The sequence below is a fragment of the Trichomycterus rosablanca genome, chromosome 1, assembly GCF_030014385.1.
Source record: "Trichomycterus rosablanca isolate fTriRos1 chromosome 1, fTriRos1.hap1, whole genome shotgun sequence".
Lineage (NCBI taxonomy): Eukaryota > Metazoa > Chordata > Actinopteri > Siluriformes > Trichomycteridae > Trichomycterus > Trichomycterus rosablanca.
This window is the reverse complement of record NC_085988.1, coordinates 69,258,633-69,280,980: the sequence shown is the minus strand read 5'-3', so window position 1 is coordinate 69,280,980 and position 22,348 is coordinate 69,258,633. Positions and strand designations below refer to the sequence as shown.

At 42.2% G+C, this 22,348-nt stretch overlaps 1 protein-coding gene across 1 annotated transcript in view; it reads right to left on the bottom strand.

The window, feature by feature from the left end:
• The window catches only part of tmem178bb (transmembrane protein 178Bb), a 128,002-nt gene extending 112,393 nt beyond the window's left edge, over nt 1-15,609 (bottom strand). Inside the window, exons 1-2 of the mRNA XM_062995849.1 lie at nt 15,423-15,609; nt 14,118-14,728 (exon numbers count right to left, since the gene is read on the bottom strand). Coding sequence (XP_062851919.1) covers nt 14,118-14,499 — 382 coding nt within the window. The 5' untranslated portion in view covers nt 14,500-14,728; nt 15,423-15,609. The remainder of the gene's footprint in view (nt 1-14,117; nt 14,729-15,422) is intronic.
• Between the last annotated feature and the right edge of the window lie 6,739 nt (nt 15,610-22,348).

Sequence of the window (22,348 nt, the reverse complement as noted above, 5' to 3'; positions counted from 1 at the left end):
TGGTTATGTGGCACTAGTGGGCATCTGCTGTATTGTTTGTTGGTTTGTCAGTAGTCTCTAAGATTTGTAAACTTTTTAATTTAAATGGAATTTTATTTTTAATCTTGAAAAAGATACTGAACTGTGTCATATTATTTTAGGACATGAACATAAAAACTATTAATCTTTGGGACACCAGATGATTACCAGATGACAAGATAAGATAATAATTGTTTTAGAGATGCTAAACATTGCCTTTATTTCAGTCTCATTGTTCTACACCTAAAAGTGAGTAACATGATAGATATATTCGCCAGACACTCTAAGAAATGCTGACCTGTCTAGAAGTTTATTATCCATATCATTTTAAATGTAGCAGTACTTATATTTACCCAGGAATGGTTGTTGTTATTATTATTTGAAATTATGTGCTATGGTAGAATATTACAGTTTGCATTTTTTTTTCATTACAAATGTCAAACCTCAAAGCCAAGCACTTAGTACATTATAGAATGCTCTCTGGAATATTGTGATATCAGGCTGGGACAAAATGTATTATCATATTTTCCACTGATTTAGTAAAGTCCATGCCAGATCGGGTGCCTGCTGTCAGTTGTTATGATGATTGAATTATTTGAAACCACTATATGAAGTTTAAGAAAAAATAAAAAAACATTTTCACAATGTTTTAGAATGTATATCATGTTAATATCAGTACTTTATTGTAGAGTCCAATACAAAAGCTTTAACCTCACAGATCAAATACCACATTTTGTTAATTTTCTAAATGTAGTTTTAGTTTATAATTTCCACATATTGGCAGAGTTTACTATAATGCAAAAAATAACATTAAATATCAATAGTTTCATAACCTAAGGCATGCTTTTTTCCTTTATATTCTTTACAGTATTACTTTCTCATAATAACTTATGGAGGACATATGGACTGTCTTACAATAGCCTAGTGGATGTATAGACTGTCTTATAATAGCCTAGTGGATTTATGGACTGTCATACAGCAGCTTATCAGATGCATGGACTGCCTTTCAGCCTTGTGCACATATAAACTTATAGTCTTACAATGGACTATAGACTTTAACAATGGCTTTGTGAATATATAGACTGTCCTACAATAGCTTAGTGGACGTATAGACCTCCTTACAATAGCTTAGAGGACCATAGACTGTTTTCCAATAGCTTATTGGATGTTTACACTGTATTTTTATAGCTAAGTGGTCTAGACTGTCATACAATAGCTTAGTAAACTATAGACACTTGGCCTTCATAACTTTAAATTACTGCAAATTAGTTTCATTGTCAGTTGATTGTGTATCTTTGGTGTATGTGGTAGTCAGTAGTGTACCTTCTCATAGCTAATTTAAAATGCTTGCTAATCTGGTATGATGGTCATGCCCTAAATAAAACTAACATGCTTTTGATGCTTTTGGTATCAGGTCACAAATAGACTATGGTGCACTGTCCACTGATGGGATTTTGAATATATTAGTTTTGCTAAAATTGAAGTAACAAGAAAAAAGCAGCCTGATTAGAAAAGCAAAAATGTTAGTAAAAAATAACTAAAATATTATTTATCTCTGGGGATCAGTTACGTTTCCCGTCACTTGTTCTTCTAATTGTGAAAATAAGCTGTGTAAATCCCAATGTTCCATGAGTGCACATGTGTCATGCATGTTTAAGCATTTACTGCAGTCAGTGCCTCCACTCAGTCCTCCTCGAATAATTGGTGAGTTTTACATCATTGTGTCTCTGCAATGTCAGGTAACACAGTGTGCACAGTGTTTCACTTTTATGGCTCAGCAGGCTCTTCACAAAACAGTGGCATTTTTACATATACACCAAGTAGTGTAAAATCTTCATCCATTACTCTAAAATTAGCTATTTAGATTAGTTAATCTTAAATAAAACAGAATAGAAAAATAGAATGGAATAGTACTTTTAACAATATATCCATCACTAAGCCAAAGACAACAGTAAGAAGAGAAAAAAAAAGAAAAAAACCTTGCCACTCAGTAGGGGAAGTCCATCCTTCTCTGGCTGGCACAAGGAATCAATTATTATCATATTTAAGAGTCTGGGAGTTTGGTTTGTATATATTTAGCTATAGAAGAGGGAGATGGGCATGCCCTGATCAAAAGTTTGAGTATGAGGTAGGAACAGACTAGAATAGAGTTACAGTTACAATTGGCTAATCAATAACATCTATGCACATCTATGTAAACTCATGCTGGTTTTACCAGCTCTGTAAATGCAGTTAAACTCGCCATAGTTATTTAAGAAATAATATCAGGTCCTACATATACTCAAAGTATACAAAAGGGGGTGATTAAAATCATTTTAAGAGTCATTACATTTCCTCTCTGTGTGTTTTTAGAGACTTTAATGATCCTGTTTTAATTAACACATAAAATAATATCAGGGGCTGGCAGAGTTTGTGTAGAATTATAAATATGACATGGAGAGATACAGTAGCTTTTTAATGGGGTGCTAGAAGCCAAAGCTGATGGAGGAGTTGCACCAGAGCACATTATTGGTTGGGGACAGCTCTGCTTATTTTTGTGTTCTTTTGAACCAGACTGGACTGGTAATGCACCCCAACCCCACCAACGTGGATTAGAAGTGGAGTCTGCTTTAAAAAAGGGACATCTTTTTCTGGGTCCCATCATGAGTCCCAAAAATGCTGAGACACCATGTGAATTCTCAAATAAAAATAAGTGTGCTGAGCCACTCAGCAGCGGTAAAAACACATGCTAGCACACCAGAGCTGGGATCTCGAATACATTGTATCGAGTCTCAGCTCTGCCTGCCGGCTGGGCTGAGCAGCCACATGAACAACGATTGACCTGTTGTTCATATAGGTGTGGGGCATTAAGCTGGATAGGGACTCTCTCATAACTGATGCAACTATGACCTCTGCTGGCTGGTTGATGGCGCCTGCACAGGGGCGAGGAAAGAGTGCGTTGATCAGGGTGTGTCTGTCCGTACACAGAGCTGATCCGCAGCTAATCTCGTCTAGTGTAAGGGACAAAAATGCATACGGCTGCTGCCCACATGTCAGAGGGGGCATGGGTTTGCTTCGTTCTCCTTAATCCGAGCTAAAGCTGGCATTAGTGGAGAAGAGGCATGACGCAATCGGGCATTTGGACATGCTGAAAGTCGGGAGAAAAAAGGGGGAAAATGCATAAACAAAGAAAATAAAAATAATAAGTGTGCTGGAAGACTGGACCGGAACAAGTTCAGCATCACAACTTTAGAGAAATTGCAGGTTCACCAGACAGAAGAACTGAGAAATCTGTAAGAAAGAAACTGTGATATATAGAAAAACTCCGACCAGAAGTGAATTAACGCTATCAAGGCACAGATGACTATCTATTCAAAGGAACCAAAAAAAATCATTCATCTGCACCTCTGTGCCCTGGGCCAAAAATGGCAATGCAGAAGAACACAACCTTAACGTGGCTCACTGCCAAACTCATTCAGCAGCTGCCATGTTACAAGTGTAAGTGACAAGTGTCATTATTCTGTAGTCTCAGTCAAAATGATCAGTTGTATTTTCATGGAAGTTTGTTGATTTTAAAGCATATTGTCATTAAAAATAGAACCCTCTGATTTCATATATGTAAATGCAGACTTTTGGCTGGCCAAAAGGTGTCAAAAACATGTAATTTGAATAAGCAAACACAAGATGTGATATTAAAAAACACTGTCGCCACTCTCCTAACAGTAAAAAAGGACATCCAATGCCCCACAGATCTCTGGAACATGGATCAATACAGCTTTGCACTGCATTATTCATTCTGTCTCTGCCATGTCAGGTTACACAGTGTACTGTTTTAAAAGTGTCACTTTTATGCTTTGGCACATGTCTCACATACGTATGAGTGCCAAAACTATACATTTATAAACAAAAAAAACAAACAGAAAAAGCGAGACATTGCTTATGTATTCAGTGTTTCCTTCATCAGATTTGTTTAATTAAGTCTCTTAAGAGCTTAACCAGGCCGGTGTCATCGGTGACACTAAAATTTGGATCTAAAGAGGGGTGGGTTAGCATAATAAACTGATGCTCCAGTGGGACCAGTTGCTTCTTCCCTGGCCATAGTTTGTCCTTGATCCTATCTGATGCTTTTTACCTCAACTAGCTGGTCTACAACTCTTTTTCGAAATCTTTGCATGTGAATGACTACATTGCTTTGATTTATTTTGCTCTGTTTAACATATCAGTATAAAAGCATTATTTATACAGGCGCCTGGGGTTGAATCATGTCTCTAGTGGTTACAGAGTAAAATACAGTTGCAGGTCATTCCTCGTCTACAGCCATAGTATCAAAAGACACTTGCCATGTTTTTATTAATAAGCAGTAAGCATTAAGGTTGAGTGAAGGCATCGAGATGGCATGTCTATAACAGGATAAACAAGAGCAATGTAAACAAACCAGCCCTTTGTTGTCGCTGTTTTCTAGGTCTTAACACACATGGTTTGATAATTCATTGTTATCATGTTTACCAGATATTTTGACCACAGTAGCAAAAGTAAGAACAATAGAACATTGAGCAGCTCTTTACATTGGCAAATTATTATTGTCCAATGTTTTGCTCTATTTGATGGCAATTTTTAGTCACTATTAAATTTTACAGTAAGGTGAAACACGGATGATAAGATCTATTTTTTAAGTAACAAGCTGTAATCGAATATATTTAGTGGACAAAAATCAACTGGATGTATGTAAGCTACTAAAAATATATAATGTTTGTATTTCATTACAGAATTATTGCACTAGAGATGCAGGTAGCTTCCCATGACATTACAATTTGATTAGTGTCATCATCTAGCTCCCATTAGAGTTTCCTTCATGAGCCAAGAGGACAGAGCATCCACCTCCCTCAGTGTCCAATTTAGACAGCCATTAGATAGGGAGATCCCTATGGAGCTGGAGGGTAATCCCATCCTCATCTCATCTAGCTACCTCTCCTTCCTTGTCTTTCAGTCTCTCATTAGTTTAGAGGACAGGCTGTGTGGTTTAGGTAGGGGGTTGCCTACCTCTACTTTAGCTCTACTCTAATTGATTGAGCTCTAAAGTCTGAACGTCTTTATCATTTTGTGATGGGCTTCCTGCAGAGAACTGGGGAACAGATGGTGGACAGTGTAAGAGGCTGGATTTCCCTCCAGATCTGTTCCTGATTTTTTAAATTTTTTCAGGACCTGTTCATTCATCATTCCTCCATTATTTGTCTGTCAACATCTTCTACTTCCACACTTCTGTAATGCTCCCACACATCCTTGTCAATAAATTCATCTTCAGCTTGTACACCTAAAGTAACAACTCACTAGTTTTATGTATTATATGTACATGTACAATAATTTATTTCTAAGGTATGTTCACAATGGACATACTACACAGGGTTTATATGTTCACACTGTCTGTATTGCATGAGTCACTTTCATTCATTCTTTCTTTTCTGTTTCCATTCCCAAATTGTACCCTGGATAGCATTTTTTTTTGCTCATAAAAGGCATCCATTGTAAACGTACACTTACACTTAATAAATTATAAACACGACACCAATTTTTTTTGTCTGACCCAACATTGATTCTGGCAATGTTATTACTTTTAGGTATATTTACTTAATTCATGCATTGTATTTTAACTTAGTGTTTCAATTGGCACTGATGAGTCATTCAGGGAGCGAGGAACAGTAAGTACTAATCAAACTGCATTATGAATTAATAATTATGAAGCAAAACATTATCCAAAATATTTCTTGATAATAATATAAAATATTGTTGATATTACCCATCTTATCCATGCACTTCAGTTCTATTTTGCCACTATAATATCTGTTTGTGCAATAAAACATGGCAGTTGTAAGGAAATTTGTGCAAACTGAGAATTAACATACTGTCTACTGTTGCTTTTAGTAACATTTACATTGTAGTAACAAATTAGTATTAGATATATATAATTTTAACAGTATTTGTTTATGCTTTTAAATACAAGTACCAACTTTTTCAAATGGTTTTTAGATTTAAACTGAATACATGTATATAACGTGTAGTGACTAAATAGGTTTTACATTTTACACTCAAGTACCCTATTTTAAACCACCATTCTTTAACACCAAGCCTTTGACCTTCATCAGCTCTCTCTCTCTCTGCTCTTCTATAGCTCTGGTTCATCTATTACACTACCGTCCGCCCAACCCCCTTGCTCTTTCTCTCTCTCTCTCTCTCTCATGGGTATATAAAATGTTTTGTAGAAACAAAATGAATTTCCTCTGGGAGTGGGGGATGACAGGTTGAGTAAAGTCAGCAGATTTCATGCAAAGATATGCTGTTTTGTCCAGATAACAATAGGGAATAGAATTCAGCTGTAAATGTACTCACTCACCCACTGATATCAAATTTTCAGGCGCTTTTAAGCAGGCTGTGACAAACGTGACATCAGATCATTTTACAATACTCTGAATATTACATGTCTTATTATACCTTATTATGCACTTTGCAGTCGATACGTCTTTAAAAGCACAATGACCACAGATGACTACAAGAGACAGTTTGTGGTTTGGAAGTGTTTTTTGTGAATCAGACTGCCAAAGAAAGTGTGTAACTGGCAGTGGCTCAATGTGGGAAGATGAGCATTTGCTGATCAGACAAAACATAGACAGCTTGTGCTACACACAGGCTTGTAATATTCACAACTAACAAAGACATCTCCTCATTACAGTTACATAATGGTCCACATACGTACATATTTGCTTGTAAGTGTATGTTGTACAAAGGCTATTCATGCTGCCACCTGCAGATCCAAACATTCACCTCCGCAGAAAGAGCTGGAAGGCCTGACCTTGCCAGTGTTTTCTGTTGTATGACAACTGCCCATGCTGGCTCAGCATACTAATTAACTGATGATGTAGAGAGGTTTACATGAACTTGTGTGGGACATCAATGAAGGATTTTAATACATTTTTTAAATAAATTGTAATAAATAAATATGTATAAAGCATAATGTCTCATAAAGTTTTATTAACAGAAGTGTTGGCTGGATAAAAACATACATATAAAACTTTTGTGGGTAATATAGAACGTTTCATAATGTTATTTTAATTTGTGGCATGGGCTGGGTTTCAGCTGGGCTTCTGTTTGTTCATAAAATATAGGGAATGGTGGTTTAGCATTTAAGGTACTGTACTAATGTTCAGAAGGTCAAGGGTTTAAGCCCTACCGCCCCAAGCTGCCACTGTTGGGATAAACAAAGCCCTAAACCCTAAGTTGCTTGAAATGTATCCTGTCTCAAAGTATCAAAGTAAAGTATACTTATATAAAGTATATAAAGTAGGGCTAGTTACAAAATTGTCTTTTAGTTATTTAGGTAGTATACTGTATGTTAGATTGGATTGTCAAGGATTCATGCTGCACTTCCAGTTTCTCTGTATTACATACATTAATCTTTCTTTGATGTTTGAAGTTTGCTTTGTTTTTTTAAAGATTTGACCATAAAAATCATATGAACATCTAACACTAAACGATGACTTGGCAGTTCATGTTTTGCTGTACACTGTGTTTTAGTGGATGAATGCCCATATATCAACAAATGTGTCGTTACCAATGGTCACTAGAAAAGAACTTATTTAAATATGTAGTTCACATATTTGAGATTATGCATTAATCAGATAAACAGCACAAAAAATATGTGAATTAATCATGTACTTACATTACTCCTTATACTACAATAAATATCATTAATGATGTATCTGAAGACAATGCATGAAACAATCTACCCAAGCTTCTGTTACTTTTAAATGTTGACCCAGACAATTATGGGAAATTGTATGGTTTTAATTGTTAATACTTAATATATACTGTAAATACCAATATTTACTAATGTGCAATGAATATTGATGTGCAGTATCAGGCATGTATCCAGTGGCACATTATTCAGTAATTTAACACCATCTACCATGCTTCTTGAAAAGCCTTAATGTTCATGCAAATAAATTGCTTTGTTTTTTGAAAGAGTGGCACGATGGCACAGCTGGTAGACTGAGTGCTGCACAGTAACATGAGTACTGAGGACATGGGTTAGTTTCTCACCTGATTGTGAGCGCTTTACCTTAGTTACTTCCCTCACCCTAAAACATGCAGAAGGTAGACCTCTATGTGTGATGAAGTGACTTAGTGAGTGCTTAAGTAAGTGTGGTTGTCACGCTTGGAGCCTCAGGGTGATCCTGTGCTCCAGTGTGCCACGCCCTTCTCTCCCCAGTCTCCAGCCAGCCTCCCTCTCCTGATTGGTTAGCTGGGGCTAATTAGCCCCAGCTGCTACTATTTAGGAGAGGCTCAGGGAAAGGCTGGTTGGAGACTATTTTCATGGTAACTCTGTTTGCGTCTGTTTTCTCTGCTCCTGGTACTCTGTCCGTTTGCTCTGTTTGCTCTGTTTGCTCTGTTTGCTCTGTTTGCTCTGTCTGCTCTGTCTGCTCTGTTTGATCTGTCTGATCTGTCTGCTCTGTTTGACCTGTTTCGTCGGTTTAGCCTGTCCGTTAGCCTGTTTAGCCCCGTTAGCCTGTTTAGCCTGTTTGTTTGCCCCGTTAGCCTGTTTAGCCCCGTTAGCCTGTTTAGCCTGTCCGTTAGCCTGTTTAGCCCCGTTAGCCTGTTTAGCCTGTCCGTTAACCTGTTTAGTCTGTTTAGCCTGTTTGTTTGCCCCGTTAGCCTGTTTAGCCCCGTTAGCCTGTTTAGCCTGTTTGTTTGCCCCGTTAGCCTGTTTAGCCCCGTTAGCCTGTTTAGCCTGTCCGTTAGCCTGTTTAGCCCCGTTAGCCTGTTTAGCCTGTCCGTTAGCCTGTTTAGTCTGTTTAGCCGGTTTAGTCTTTGTTTCGCCTGTCCGTTAGTCCTGTTCAGTCCTGTTCTGTCAGTTTACCCTGTCTTGTCTTTATTATTATTAAATATAGTTTCTATTCCACATCTCCGCGTTTGTGTCCGCCCCTCCAGTCCGTCTAGCCCACATAACCGTTACAGAATAGTCTCCCTTATAGGACACAGCGAGATGTTACTGGTTTATACTTTCCCAGACTTTGGCTCTATGAGGTTTCCTCAAGTCTTCCCGCTTAGTAGGCCGGCTCCTTATGATGGAAGCAACCATAGGGTTGAAGGCTTCCTTCTACAGAGCCAGCTCTACCTGCAGAACCTTCTGGACCCCCAGCCAACTGAAATCGACAAGGTTCGATTTATGATGTCTCGGCTGAGGGGTGCTGCTCGTGAGTGGGCTAAGCAGCTTTGGTCTGACAGGGGAGTTGAGCTGAACTCGGTGAAGGATTTCGAGGGCCTCATAAGAACCAAATGTTCATGCAGCAAAGCGCCCACTGCTAATGTGGTCCGGGTTCCAGTGTCTCCAGGGTCCAAACAGCTGACTTCTGACGCATATCCAGGGTCCAAGCAGCTGATTCCGGACGCCTCTCCAGTGTTTTCGCAGCTGACTCCAGTGTCTCCAGGGTCCAAACAGCTGACTTCTGACGCATATCCAGGGTCCAAGCAGCTGATTTCGGACGCCTCTCCAGTGTTTTCGCAGCTGAGTCCAGTTTCTCCAGGGTCCAAACAGCTGACTTCTGACGCATATCCAGGGTCCAAGCAGCTGATTTCGGACGCCTCTCCAGTGTTTTCGCAGCTGAGTCCAGTTTCTCCAGGGTCCAAACAACTGGCTTCTGACGCATATCCAGGGTCCAAGCAGCTGATTTCGGACGCCTCTCCAGTGTTTTCGCAGTTGAGTCCAGTTTCTCCAGGGTCCAAACAGCTGGCTTCTGACGCATATCCAGGGTCCAAGCAGCTGATTTCGGACGCCTCTCCAGTGTTTTCGCAGCGGAGTCCAGTTTCTCCAGGGTCCAAACAGCTGGCTTCTGACGCATATCCAGGGTCCAAGCAGCTGACTTTGGACGCCTCTCTAGTGTTTTCGCAGCTGACTTTGGACGCCTCTCCAGGGTCCTCGCAGCTGTATGACGTTTCTCCAGTGTTTTCGCAGCTGATTTCGGACGCCTCTCCAGGGTCCTCGCAGCTGAATGACGTTTCTCCAGTGTTTTCTCAAGTGACTTCGGACGCTTCTCAAGGGTCCTCGCAGCTGACTCCGGACGCCTCTTCGCCAGGGTCCTCGCAGCTGACTCCGGACGCCTCTTCACCAGGGTCCTCGCAGCTGACTCCGGACGCCTCTTCGCCAGGGTCCTCGCAGCTGACTCCGGACGCCTCTTCTCCAGGGTCCTCGCAGCTGAATGACGTTTCTCCAGTGTTTTCGCAGCTAACTTCGGACGCCTCTCCAGGGTCCACGCAGCTGAATGTTTCTCCAGTGTTTTCCCAAGTGACTTCGGACGCCTCTCCAGGGTCCTCGCAGCTGAATGATGTTTCTCCAGTGTTTTCGCAAGTGACTTTGGATACCTCCCCAGGGTTCTCACAGCTGAATCAAGGAGATTCTCAAGGATTTGTGCAGCTGATTAATGACGTTTCTCCAGTGTTTTCGCAAGTGACTTTGGACACCTCTCCAGGGTTCTCACAGCTGTTTCAAGAAGTTTCTCAAGGGTTTTTGCAGCTGATTCCGGACGCCTCTCCAGGGTCCTCACAGCTGAATCAAGTAGATTCTCAAGGATTTGTGCAGCTGATTAATGACGTTTCTCCAGTGTTTTTGCAGCTGACTCCGGACGCCTCTTCTCAAGGGTCCATGCAGCTGACTCCGGACGCCTCTTCTCAAGGGTCCACGCAGCTGACTCCGGACGCCTCTTCTCAAGGGTCCACGCAGCTGACTCCGGACGCCTCTTCTCAAGGGTCCACGCAGCTGACTCCGGACGCCTCTTCTCAAGGGTCCACGCAGCTGACTTCGGACGCCTCTTCTCAAGGGTCCACGCAGCTGACTCCGGATGCTTCTTCTCAAGGGTCCTCGCAGCTGGCTCCCGAAGCCTCTTCGCCAGGCTCACCGCAGCTGACTCCCGAAGCCTCTTCGCCAGGCTCACCGCAGCTGACTCCCGAAGCCTCTTCGCCAGGCTCACCGCAGCTGACTCCCGAAGCCTCTTTGCCAGGCTCACCGCAGCTGACTCCCGAAGCCTCTTCGCCAGGCTCACCGCAGCTGACTCCCGAAGCCTCTTCGCCAGGCTCACCGCAGCTGACTCCCGAAGCCTCTTCGCCAGGCTCACCGCAGCTGACTCCCGAAGCCTCTTCGCCAGGCTCACCGCAGTTGATTTCTGTTCCCGAATTGGCGTCCCTCGGCGACGCTCCTGTTCCCGAGTTGGCGCATCCCGATGGCGCTCCTGTTCCTGAGTTGGCGCATCCCGATGGCGCTTCTGTTCCTGAGTTGGCGCATCCCGATGGCGCTCCTGTTCCTGAGTTGGTGTCCTCCGACGGCACTTCTGTTCCTGAGTTGGTGTCCTCCGACGGCACTTCTGTTCCTGAGTTGGTGTCCTCCGACGGCACTTCTGTTCCTGAGTTGGTGTCCTCCGACCGCACTTCTGTTCCTGAGTTGGTGTCCTCCGACGGCACTTCTGTTCCTGAGTTGGTGCCCCCTGATGGCGCTCCTGTTCCTGAGTTGGTGTCCTCCGACGGCACTTCTGTTCCTGAGTTGGTGTCCTCCGACGGCACTTCTGTTCCTGAGTTGGTGTCCTCCGACGGCACTTCTGTTCCCGAGTTGGTGTCCTCCGACGGCACTTCTGTTCCCGAGTTGGTGTCCTCCGACGGCACTTCTGTTCCCGAGTTGGTGTCCTCCGACGGCACTTCTGTTCCCGAGTTGGTGTCCTCCGACGGCACTTCTGTTCCCGAGTTGGTGTCCTCCGACGGCACTTCTGTTCCTGAGTTGGTGCCCCCTGATGGCGCTCCTGTTCCAGAGTTGGTGTCCTTCGAAGGTGCTTCTGTTTCCTCATCGGCACCCACCGACGGCGTTCCTGTTTCCTCGTCGGCACTCCCAGATGGCGCTCCTGTTTCCGAGATGACGCCCCCAGATGGCGCTTCTGTTTCCGTGTTGGCGCCCCCCGATGGTGCTTCTGTTCCCACGTTGGCGCCCCCCGACGGTGCTTTTGAACTCTCGTCGGCGCTCCCCGACAGCGCTTCTGGTCTCCTATCATGCCTACCGCAAGGCATATTGAATGACTTCGAATTTGCCCCTCAAGGTCCAGGACCTCCTTTTTTGTTTTTGTATTTGGGCACGCCAGGAGTCGTGCCTTCGGGGAGGGGCCTACTGTCACGCTTGGAGCCTCAGGGTGATCCTGTGCTCCAGTGTGCCACGCCCTTCTCTCCCCAGTCTCCAGCCAGCCTCCCTCTCCTGATTGGTTAGCTGGGGCTAATTAGCCCCAGCTGCTACTATTTAGGAGAGGCTCAGGGAAAGGCTGGTTGGAGACTATTTTCATGGTAACTCTGTTTGCGTCTGTTTTCTCTGCTCCTGGTACTCTGTCCGTTTGCTCTGTTTGCTCTGTTTGCTCTGTTTGCTCTGTCTGCTCTGTCTGCTCTGTCTGCTCTGTCTGCTCTGTTTGATCTGTCTGCTCTGTTTGACCTGTTTCGTCGGTTTAGCCTGTCCGTTAGCCTGTTTAGCCCCGTTAGCCTGTTTAGCCTGTTTGTTTGCCCCGTTAGCCTGTTTAGCCCCGTTAGCCTGTTTAGCCTGTCCGTTAGCCTGTTTAGCCCCGTTAGCCTGTTTAGCCTGTCCGTTAACCTGTTTAGTCTGTTTAGCCTGTTTGTTTGCCCCGTTAGCCTGTTTAGCCCCGTTAGCCTGTTTAGCCTGTTTGTTTGCCCCGTTAGCCTGTTTAGCCTGTTTAGCCTGTCCGTTAGCCTGTTTAGCCCCGTTAGCCTGTTTAGCCTGTCCGTTAGCCTGTTTAGTCTGTTTAGCCGGTTTAGTCTTTGTTTCGCCTGTCCGTTAGTCCTGTTCAGTCCTGTTCTGTCAGTTTACCCTGTCTTGTCTTTATTATTATTAAATATAGTTTCTATTCCACATCTCCGCGTTTGTGTCCGCCCCTCCAGTCCGTCTAGCCCACATAACCGTTACAGTGGTCGTGTCTGCTGCCCTGTCCAAAGTGTATTTCTGCCTTATGACCAGCTCTTCCGGATGCTACCAGACCTACTACTACCCTAATCGGGATAAAGTATTATTAAAAATTATTCTTTACATATATTGGGCGGCACGGTGGCTTAGTGGGTAGCACTGTCACCTCACAGCAAGAAGGTCCTGGGTTTGATCCCCAGGTGGGGGTCCGGGTCCTTTCTGTGCGGAGTTTACATGTTCTCCCCGTGTCCGTGTGGGTTTCCTCCGGGTGATCCGGTTTCATCCCACAGTCCAAAAACATGCCACCAGGCTAACTGGAAACACTGAATTGTCCTATAGATACCTAGCCGCTAGATGCACAAACCAGTGCATTGTAGTGCCAGTCCCAAGCCCGGATGAATAGGGAGGGTTGTGTCAGGAAGGGCATCCGGCGTAAAAATGGGACAAAGGCTGAGGAACAAGAAGAAAATTCTTTACATATATTGAAAGCAATTTTGGAGGATTATTTATTTATTCATTTAATTGTTTAATCCTTTATTTATTCCGTTTATTTATTTTTACAAACTGCTCATGATCAGGATCCCATTGGGTCTTGTGTCACCTGAAAAAACACTGAGCAAAGGGCAGGAATAAACCAGGACAGGGCCAATCTATCACAAGACATCATTCACTCATCCATTACATTATTTACTACACCTAGGGGCATTTCAGCAGTCAATACATTTACATTTACGGCGTTTAGCAGACGCTTTTATCCAAAGCGACTTACAGTATACAGTTTAAGCAGTTGAGGGTTAAGGGCCTTGCTCAAGGGCCCAACAGTGCCAACCTGGCAGTGGTGGGGTTTGAACCAGCAACCTTCTGCTTACTAGTCCAGCGCCTTAACCACTAGGCTACAACTGCCCAATACAATCAATACAATACAATTGTCAATACAATCCACCTCCTGAGGTGTTCATCCGAAGGTAAGAAAAAAACAGGGTACCTGGAGGAAACCCATTCAGATATGAGAATGAGAAGCCTGTGCACACCCAGTCTACCAGCCCAGAATATCCATATGCCACTGTGCAGGGTATTTGTGTGTGTTTGGTCAATCAGTATTGTATCACTGACTACATTTTCAAGCTCTTACCTTTTCGGATGAGGTCCTCGATGTCCTTGTCAAAGCCGAGCCTGTGGCATTTGCTCCACAGGCCCATGTTGGTGGAGTTGTACTGGCGGCTGCACTCGTCCGTGGCGCTCATGGCGAAAAGCTGCCTCCGATTGCGTGTTACCAGCAGTTTTCCTTCCCAGCGATCGAGTCGGGAGCGGCTGGCGCGCAGGGGTAGGCTGTTATTGGGGATGTAGATGAATCCCGGGTCCTTACGACGGCTGGAGAAGTTTCGGCAGCGCTCCCGGTAGCGTCGGGCGTCCGTCTCGTACCAGTGATCGGAGCAGACAGCCACGGCAAGCATGCCGAGCGCGCACAGGGACAGAGAGAGACCGGCATAGAGCAGCAGCTTCCCGGCCGCCATGCTCTCTCCGATCGCGGCTTGTGCTCAGCACCACAGACAGCTCCGGATACACACTCGCATCACCGCCTGAGACACCGCGATTCAGAAAGCTCCACACATCACCTGATTCCTGGAGATCTGAAAAATATTCCTGCGTGCCCTGGAATCTGTTTAAGATGGAAAGATGCCTACAGTCGCCCAGCTGAAACTGCCATCCGTTTACGGGCTGGTGGGGGCGGGGGTCCAGTACCTTTCAGGAAAAAACATCACCATTGTAAGCCTGGTATACGAATTATCTAGGCTACACTATACAACCTATAAGCAAAATAGGAAAATAAAGCAAATAAACGTAAATGAGAAGTTTCATAATAAATGCTTATAATAATAATTATAAAGCTTGACTGAAATAAATATACATTTTTGTATAATAGATCTATATATTCTGCTCAAAATGAGAATACATGTTCCATACTATATCCTTATTTTTAGTATAACAGAGTTATGTATATGTATAATGTTTTTGTATAATAATTTTATGTATATATAATATAGCCCCAACTGTAATTTATAGCATCATAGTCGTACAATCACCTATTACATATTATTGTATCCTTCTGGACATTTTATGTCAGGTTTTACATTACAAATCACTGTGTCAATATGGACTCTAATTGTAAACATAATCAGCAGACATCAATGATTTGTTTTCGTGCTGTCTGCAAGGACAGACCTGATCAATAATTAAGTCCCATTAATGCCAGACATCATGATTTTTAATAAAACATTGTAATGACTGAAATCCATCTAACATCTGTATTCACAAAACATCCGGCATCTTTCGAGTCTGAATATCCTCTGTAAAGGAACCTTTAGTCCAAGAGAAATCTGCTGTCCACACAAAGCATTCATTCTTGTGGATCGTTTGTTTTTACTGATCTACTCACCGTGGGGTGGTGATGATGCTCAGCAGCGGTCCTAAATCCAGGCCATGGAGGTAAATCCTGCTCGCTTTGCTGCTGACGCCGATGCAACCATCACCAAACATAAAGGCAGAACATGTCAGTTCAGTTAAAGCTGAAATGTACTTCCACTATAGGCACCAGTTCATTTGCTCCTCTCACCCTGAAGAAAGACCGATACACTGATTAGAAGAATGGTGTTGATGTTGCAGATTGAGTGAATATAGATGGGATCAGCGCTGTCTATTCGCGTTTGTGTCTCCAGACTCCAGGCTGCTCATACAGCGGTGATGTCATGCTGCTAACAGGAGCCGCTCATTGATTATTAAAGCACCTTCTTAAAGGAGCAGTGCAGCTCTAACAGCCCCCGGCTACAGCTTTGTGACGTCATATGGGGGAACTTTTTGAACCCCCTGTAGGATTATCCAGAGGTGGAAAGAGTACTAAAATATTGTACTCAAGTAAAAGTACTATTACTTTAATTATTTTTTACTTAAGTACGAGTAAAGTTACTAGTCTAAAAATCTACTCAAGTAAAAAGTAACTCGTTTAAAATGTACTCAGAATTAACGTTACTTAGTTACTTTTTTAACAGCAGGGGGGGGGGTCTCTTCTGTGCAATGCAAACAGAACAATTGGATATAAATCTCACACTACTCACAGTGCTTGAAAGTTTGTGAACCCTTTTGAATTTTCTATATTTCTGCATAAATATGAATTTTCACACAAGTCCTAAAAGTAGATAAAGAGAACCCAGTTAAACAAATGAGACAAAAATATTATACTTGGTCATTTATTTATTGAGGAAAATTATTCAATATTACATATTTGTGAGTGGCAAAAGTATGTGAACCTCTAGGATTAGCAGTTAATTTGAAGGTGAAATTAGAGTCAGGTGTTTTCAATCAATGGGATGACAATCAGGTGTGAGTGGGCACCCTGTTTTATTTAAAGAACAGGGATCTATCAAAGTCTGCTCTTCACAACACACATTTGTGGAAGTGTATCATGGCACGAACAAAGGAGATTTCTGAGGACCTCAGAAAAAGAGTTGTTGATGCTCATCAGGCTGGAAAAGGTTACAAAACCATCTCTAAAGAGTTTGGACTCCACCAATCCACAGTCAGACAGATTGTGTACAAATGGAGGAAATTCATGACCATTGTTACCCTCCCCAGGAGTGGTCGACCAACAAAGATCACTCCAAGAGCAAGGTGTGTAATAGTCGGCGAGGTCACAAAGGACCCCAGGGTAACTTCTAAGCAACTGAAGGCCTCTCTCACATTGGCTAATGTTAATGTTCATGAGTCCACCATCAGGAGAACACTGAACAACAATGGTGTGCATGGCAGGGTTGCAAGGAGAAAGCCACTGCTCTCCAAAAAGAACATTGCTGCTCGTCTGCAGTTTGCTACAGATCACGTGGACAAGCCAGAAGGCTATTGGAAGAATGTTTTGTGGACGGATGAGACCAAAATAGAACTTTTTGGTTTAAATGAAAAGCGTTATGTTTGGAGAAAGAAAAACACTGCATTCCAGCATAAGAACCTTATCCCATCTGTGAAACATGGTGGTGGTAGTATCATGGTTTGGGCCTGTTTTGCTGCATCTGGGCCAGGACAGCTTGCCATCATTAATGGAACAATGAATTCTGAATTATATCAGAGAATTCTTAAGGAAAATGTCAGGACATCTGTCCATGAACTGAATCGCAAGAGAAGGTGGGTCATGCAGCAAGACAACGACCCTAAGCACACAAGTTGTTCTACAAAGAATGGTTAAAGAAGAATAAAGTTAATGTTTTGGAATGGCCAAGTCAAAGTCCTGACCTTAATCCAATCAAAATGTTGTGGAAGAACCTGAAGCGAGCAGTTAATGTGAGGAAACCCACCAACATCCCAGAGTTTAAGCTGTTCTGTACGGAGGAATGGACTAAAATTCCTCCAAGCCGGTGTGCAGGACTGATCAACAGTTACCGGAAACGTTTAGTTGCAATTATTGCTGCAAAGGGGGGTCACACCAGATACTGAAAGCAAAGGTTCACATACTTTTGCCACTCACAAATATGTAATATTGGATCATTTTCCTCAATAAATAAATGACCAAGTACAATATTTTTGTCTCATTTGTTTAACTGGGTTCTCTTTATCTACTTTTAGGACTTGTGTGAAGCCCTGAATTTCATATTAAATATGCTTTAATATTGACAATACCTTCCGCCAAAAAGTAGTTCCACAATGAATATAAAGTTTAACACTACAAAGCAGACATCCCAAGTTGCAAAAACTCATTTTAGGGAGGTAAGAACAACAACAAGAAGAAGGCAAGAACCTCCGAAGGGAAAAAAAGAAATAAAAAACCTCTCACACACACCAAAGGATATTGGTGATAACAGAACTCTTAGGAGCTGCTAACTGGGCTATTAAGCTAACTGTTTGCGTTACAAACACATTAAAGTTCCCTACATAGTGCACTAGATTGTGTATCAGATCGCGGATTTATGTTCCCTACATAGTGCACTAGATTGTGTATCAGATCGTGGATTTATGTTCCCTACACAGTGCACTAGATTGTATATCAGATAACGGATTTAAAACGTAATCAGGAATAAAGTCTGTGTCGCTGCATGCGTGTTTGTGTGCATGAAGCTTGTCGTTACTGGCAACGCGTCAGCGGAGTAATACAGTTGTGGTGTGAAAAGGCCGTGCTGTTATCACGAATATCAGCACGGTTAGAACGCTTCTCAACCAATCAGATTGTAAGGTTGGAACTAACTGTTGTATAATGTGTAATTTTAGTCCCATAAAACTTTCAAACTGTTTAACCATTAGTGATGTGTCGTAGAATGATTCGATTTTATTGAACGCCCCTTTAAAATAAAAAACAAAAGAACCGAGTCGCGCTTCTGGGAGTCGTTTTATATATATACGGCTCTTTAAAAGGAACCGAGCCAAAAGATCCGACTCCCCGTCACAAAATTCACTGCAGCAGTTTCCCAGACGCGATTTTTTAAGCGTTTTTTACTCAGTAACGGATGTTATTTAAAATGTAGCGAATTACAATTCTTAATACAAAACATCCAGTGCGATCCGTAAACACTAAGAGCAAAGCAGGAATTCACCCCAGACAAGGCACCAGTTAGAATAGAATAGAATAGAATAGAATAGAATAGAATAGAATAGAATAGAATAGAATAGAATAGAATAGAATAGAATAGAATGCCTTTATTGTCATTGCACAGTGCACAACGAAATTTTTGAGCATCTCCTTGACGGTACACATATGTACACACAGACATACAGTATATACATGTATTTACAAATAAACATATACACATCTAGATACAGAAATACATGTGTGCGTTTTAAGAACTTTACACAAAAAAAGAAAGTTATTGCACAGTCCCTATAAATTGCACATTATTTTCTAGGATGTAAAGTTTTAAGAGTTTAGTGTTTTTAAAGCGGAGGGGTAAAAGCTTTTCAGGAGTCTGGAAGTGTGGGCCCTGATACTCCTATAGCGTCTACCAGAAGGCAACAAGGAGAACAGGTTGCAACAAGGGTGAAGTGAGTCCTTAATGATGTTTGTGGCCCGACGCATGCAGGCATCGGGTTCTGCAAATGTACTCTAGTGAAGGCAGCTCAGTGTTGATGGTTCTCTGAGCTGATTTGATGACATTTACATTTACATTTACATTTTCAGCATTTAGCAGACGCTTTTATCCAAAGCGACTTACACAATGAGCGGAACACAATGAGCAATTGAGGGTAAAGGGCCTTGCTCAGGGACCCAACAGTGGCAACTTGGTGGTGGCGGGGCTTGAACCGGCAACCTTCTGTTTACTAGTCCAGTACCTTAACCACTGAGCTATCACTGTCCACTGATGACCCTCTGAAGAGCCTTCTTGTCAGCCTCAGAGCAGCTGGCATACCACACCAGAATGCCATGGGTGAGTATGCTTTCCACAGTGCTGCGATAGAAGGACACCAGTAGCTGCTTGGACAGGTTGGCTTTTCTTATTGTCCTTAAAAAGTAGTCACTTCCTTTTCACTAGAGAGGTGGTGTTGGTAGTCCATGTGAGGTCCTGGGAGATGTGTGTGCCTAGTTTGAATTTAAAATTAGACACTCTCTCTACTGTGTCTTCTCCGATGTATACGGGAGTAGGTTCCTCTCTCTGTCTCCTGAAGCAGATGACCATCTCTTCTGTTTTAGAGGTGTTGAGTGCCAGGTTGTTAATGGAGCACCATTCAAACAGTTTGAGGACTTCTGCCCTGTAGGCAGACTCATCTCCAGTCTGTATTAGTCCGATTACAGTGGTGCCATCTGCAAACTTGATGATTGAATAGCAAAGCCACATACACATTCACACATACACTCACATACCCAGAAGAAATGTAAAACTACAAATTCACCCACTGCATGTTCTTAAATGTGAACCATCCCCACAATCACAGTAAAACTGTCACAGTTGAACCCAGATCCCAGGGTGACATGTTGCTGTGTGGCACCCACTCTACCAGCTCCACCACTGTGCTGCTCATAACATGTTGGCATTGAGTATAGCTGGCTGCTTTAAACATTTACTGATTTTCATTTTCACTGACACCTTATCCTAATCAGGGAAGTGGTAGCTTAGTGGTTAAGGTACTGGACTAGATACTAACAGGAGTCACTCATTGATTATTAAAGCACCTTCTTAAAGGCACAGTGCAGCTCTAACAGCCCCCAGCTACAGCTTTCTGACGTCATATGGGAGAACTTTTTGTACTTTCAAACGCATAGTCATAAACAAGATGGTACAACCCCAGTAGGATTATCACATCTTCTTACTCATCCATTCATTCTTTCATTTATTTGGGTCCAGTGTGATACGTAAAAACTACAAAGCGGATTCCAAAAAAGTTGGGACACTAAACAAATTGTGAATAAAAACTGAATGCAATGATGAGGAGATGGCAAATGTCAATATTTTATTCGTAATAGAACATTACGGTGGCCGAGAAGTGCAAAACAAATTTACATTTCAGAAAACAAAATTACAAAAAAACAAAAACAAATTTACAACAAAAGCAAAAACAAATTTACAAGTGCTCGGGTACCCAGTGTTTGTAAATTTGTTTTGTCATATGTAAAAGTGTTTCAGCACTTGTAAATTTATTTTCGGCATATGTAATTTTGTTTTCTAAAATGTATATTTGTTTTGCACTTCCCGGCCGCACATTTCTGACGGAAAAGGCAGGGACAATAAACCGGAAGTGCGTGTTGCTTACCTGCTGTCAATCAAACTGTTTCTCAGCGATAAAGTGAACGGAGTTTGTGATGGTGACGATAAACAAGGTTTTGTCTAGTTTGTGGAAATCATTTTATCCAGTTGACCCGCTATTGTTTTTCTTGTGGAAAGTTTTGTGCAGATGTTTAGACGTGGCGTGTGCATCTCTATTTACCGTCCGCTCTTCTAAACATCTAAGGAATTCCCACAAGAACAACAAAAGCGAAATAATGAAAATAATTAACACAAAATGGACAAAACATTGTTTATTAGGGACGGAACATTTGATACCGAGGCTTTAAAACTTGTTTCACTTTTGTAACACTGGACTCAGTGTATCGGAGCTTATATTAAAGCAGCAGCATGTGCGGGACTGATGAAGCTTTGGTGCTGTGTTTTATCTCACTCACTATATAAGAGACAATCAAACCAGGGTTACCCACCGTCCTGTAACATACACAATCCTTCTTTATCTGGAGACCAAACACCGCGTTCAGTACTGAACTGATACAGGACGCTTTGTTCCGTATTTTTATCAGTGGGAGACGGTGTGGTGTATAAAACAGAAGGAAACTGCTGCTTAATTCATTATATTAAGTAGTGTTCACTTTTATTCTTAGTAACGTGACATAACCTGTTTAATAAACCGCTGTATGTGTAGCACAGTGGGAGGAGTGCGTTGTTTTGCCTAAAATATGGTTCTGACTTATTATAAAGAATGAAAATAATAAATTTTAAACACCATAAATAAAACCTTTGTTCTCATGACTGTGTAAGGTCCCCCCCTGCTGCTATAACCAGCACACACACACCGTTACTAAGAATAAAAGTGAACACTACTTAATATAATTCCCTCAGTCTCCCACTGATAAAAATACGGAACAAAGCGTCCTGTATCAGTTCAATACTGAACGCGGCGTTTAGTCTCCAGATAAAGAAGGATTGTGTATGTTACAGGACGGTGGGTAACCCTGGTTTGATTGTCTCTTATATAGTGAGTGAGATAAAACACAGCACCAAAGCTTCATCAGTCCCGCACATGCTGCTGCTTTAATATAAGCTCCGATACACTGAGTCCAGTGTTACAAAAGTGAAACAAGTTTTAAAGCCTCGGTATCAAATGTTCCGTCCCTAATAAACAATGTTTTGTCCATTTTGTGTTAATTATTTTCATTATTTCGCTTTTGTTGTTCTTGTGGGAATTCCTTAGATGTTTAGAAGAGCGGACGGTAAATAGAGATGCACACGCCACGTCTAAACATCTGCACAAAACTTTCCACAAGAAAAACAATAGCGGGTCAACTGGATAAAATGATTTCCACAAACTAGACAAAACCTTGTTTATCGTCACCATCACAAACTCCGTTCACTTTATCGCTGAGAAACAGTTTGATTGACAGCAGGTAAGCAACACGCACTTCCGGTTTATTGTCCCTGCCTTTTCCGTCAGAAATGTGCGGCCGGGAAGTGCAAAACAAATGTACATTTTAGAAAACAAAATTACATATGCCGAAAATAAATTTACAAGTGCTGAAACACTTTTACATATGCCAAAACAAATTTACAAACACTGGGTACCCGAGCACTTGTAAATTTGTTTTTGCTTTTGTTGTAAATTTGTTTTTGTTTTTTTGTAATTTTG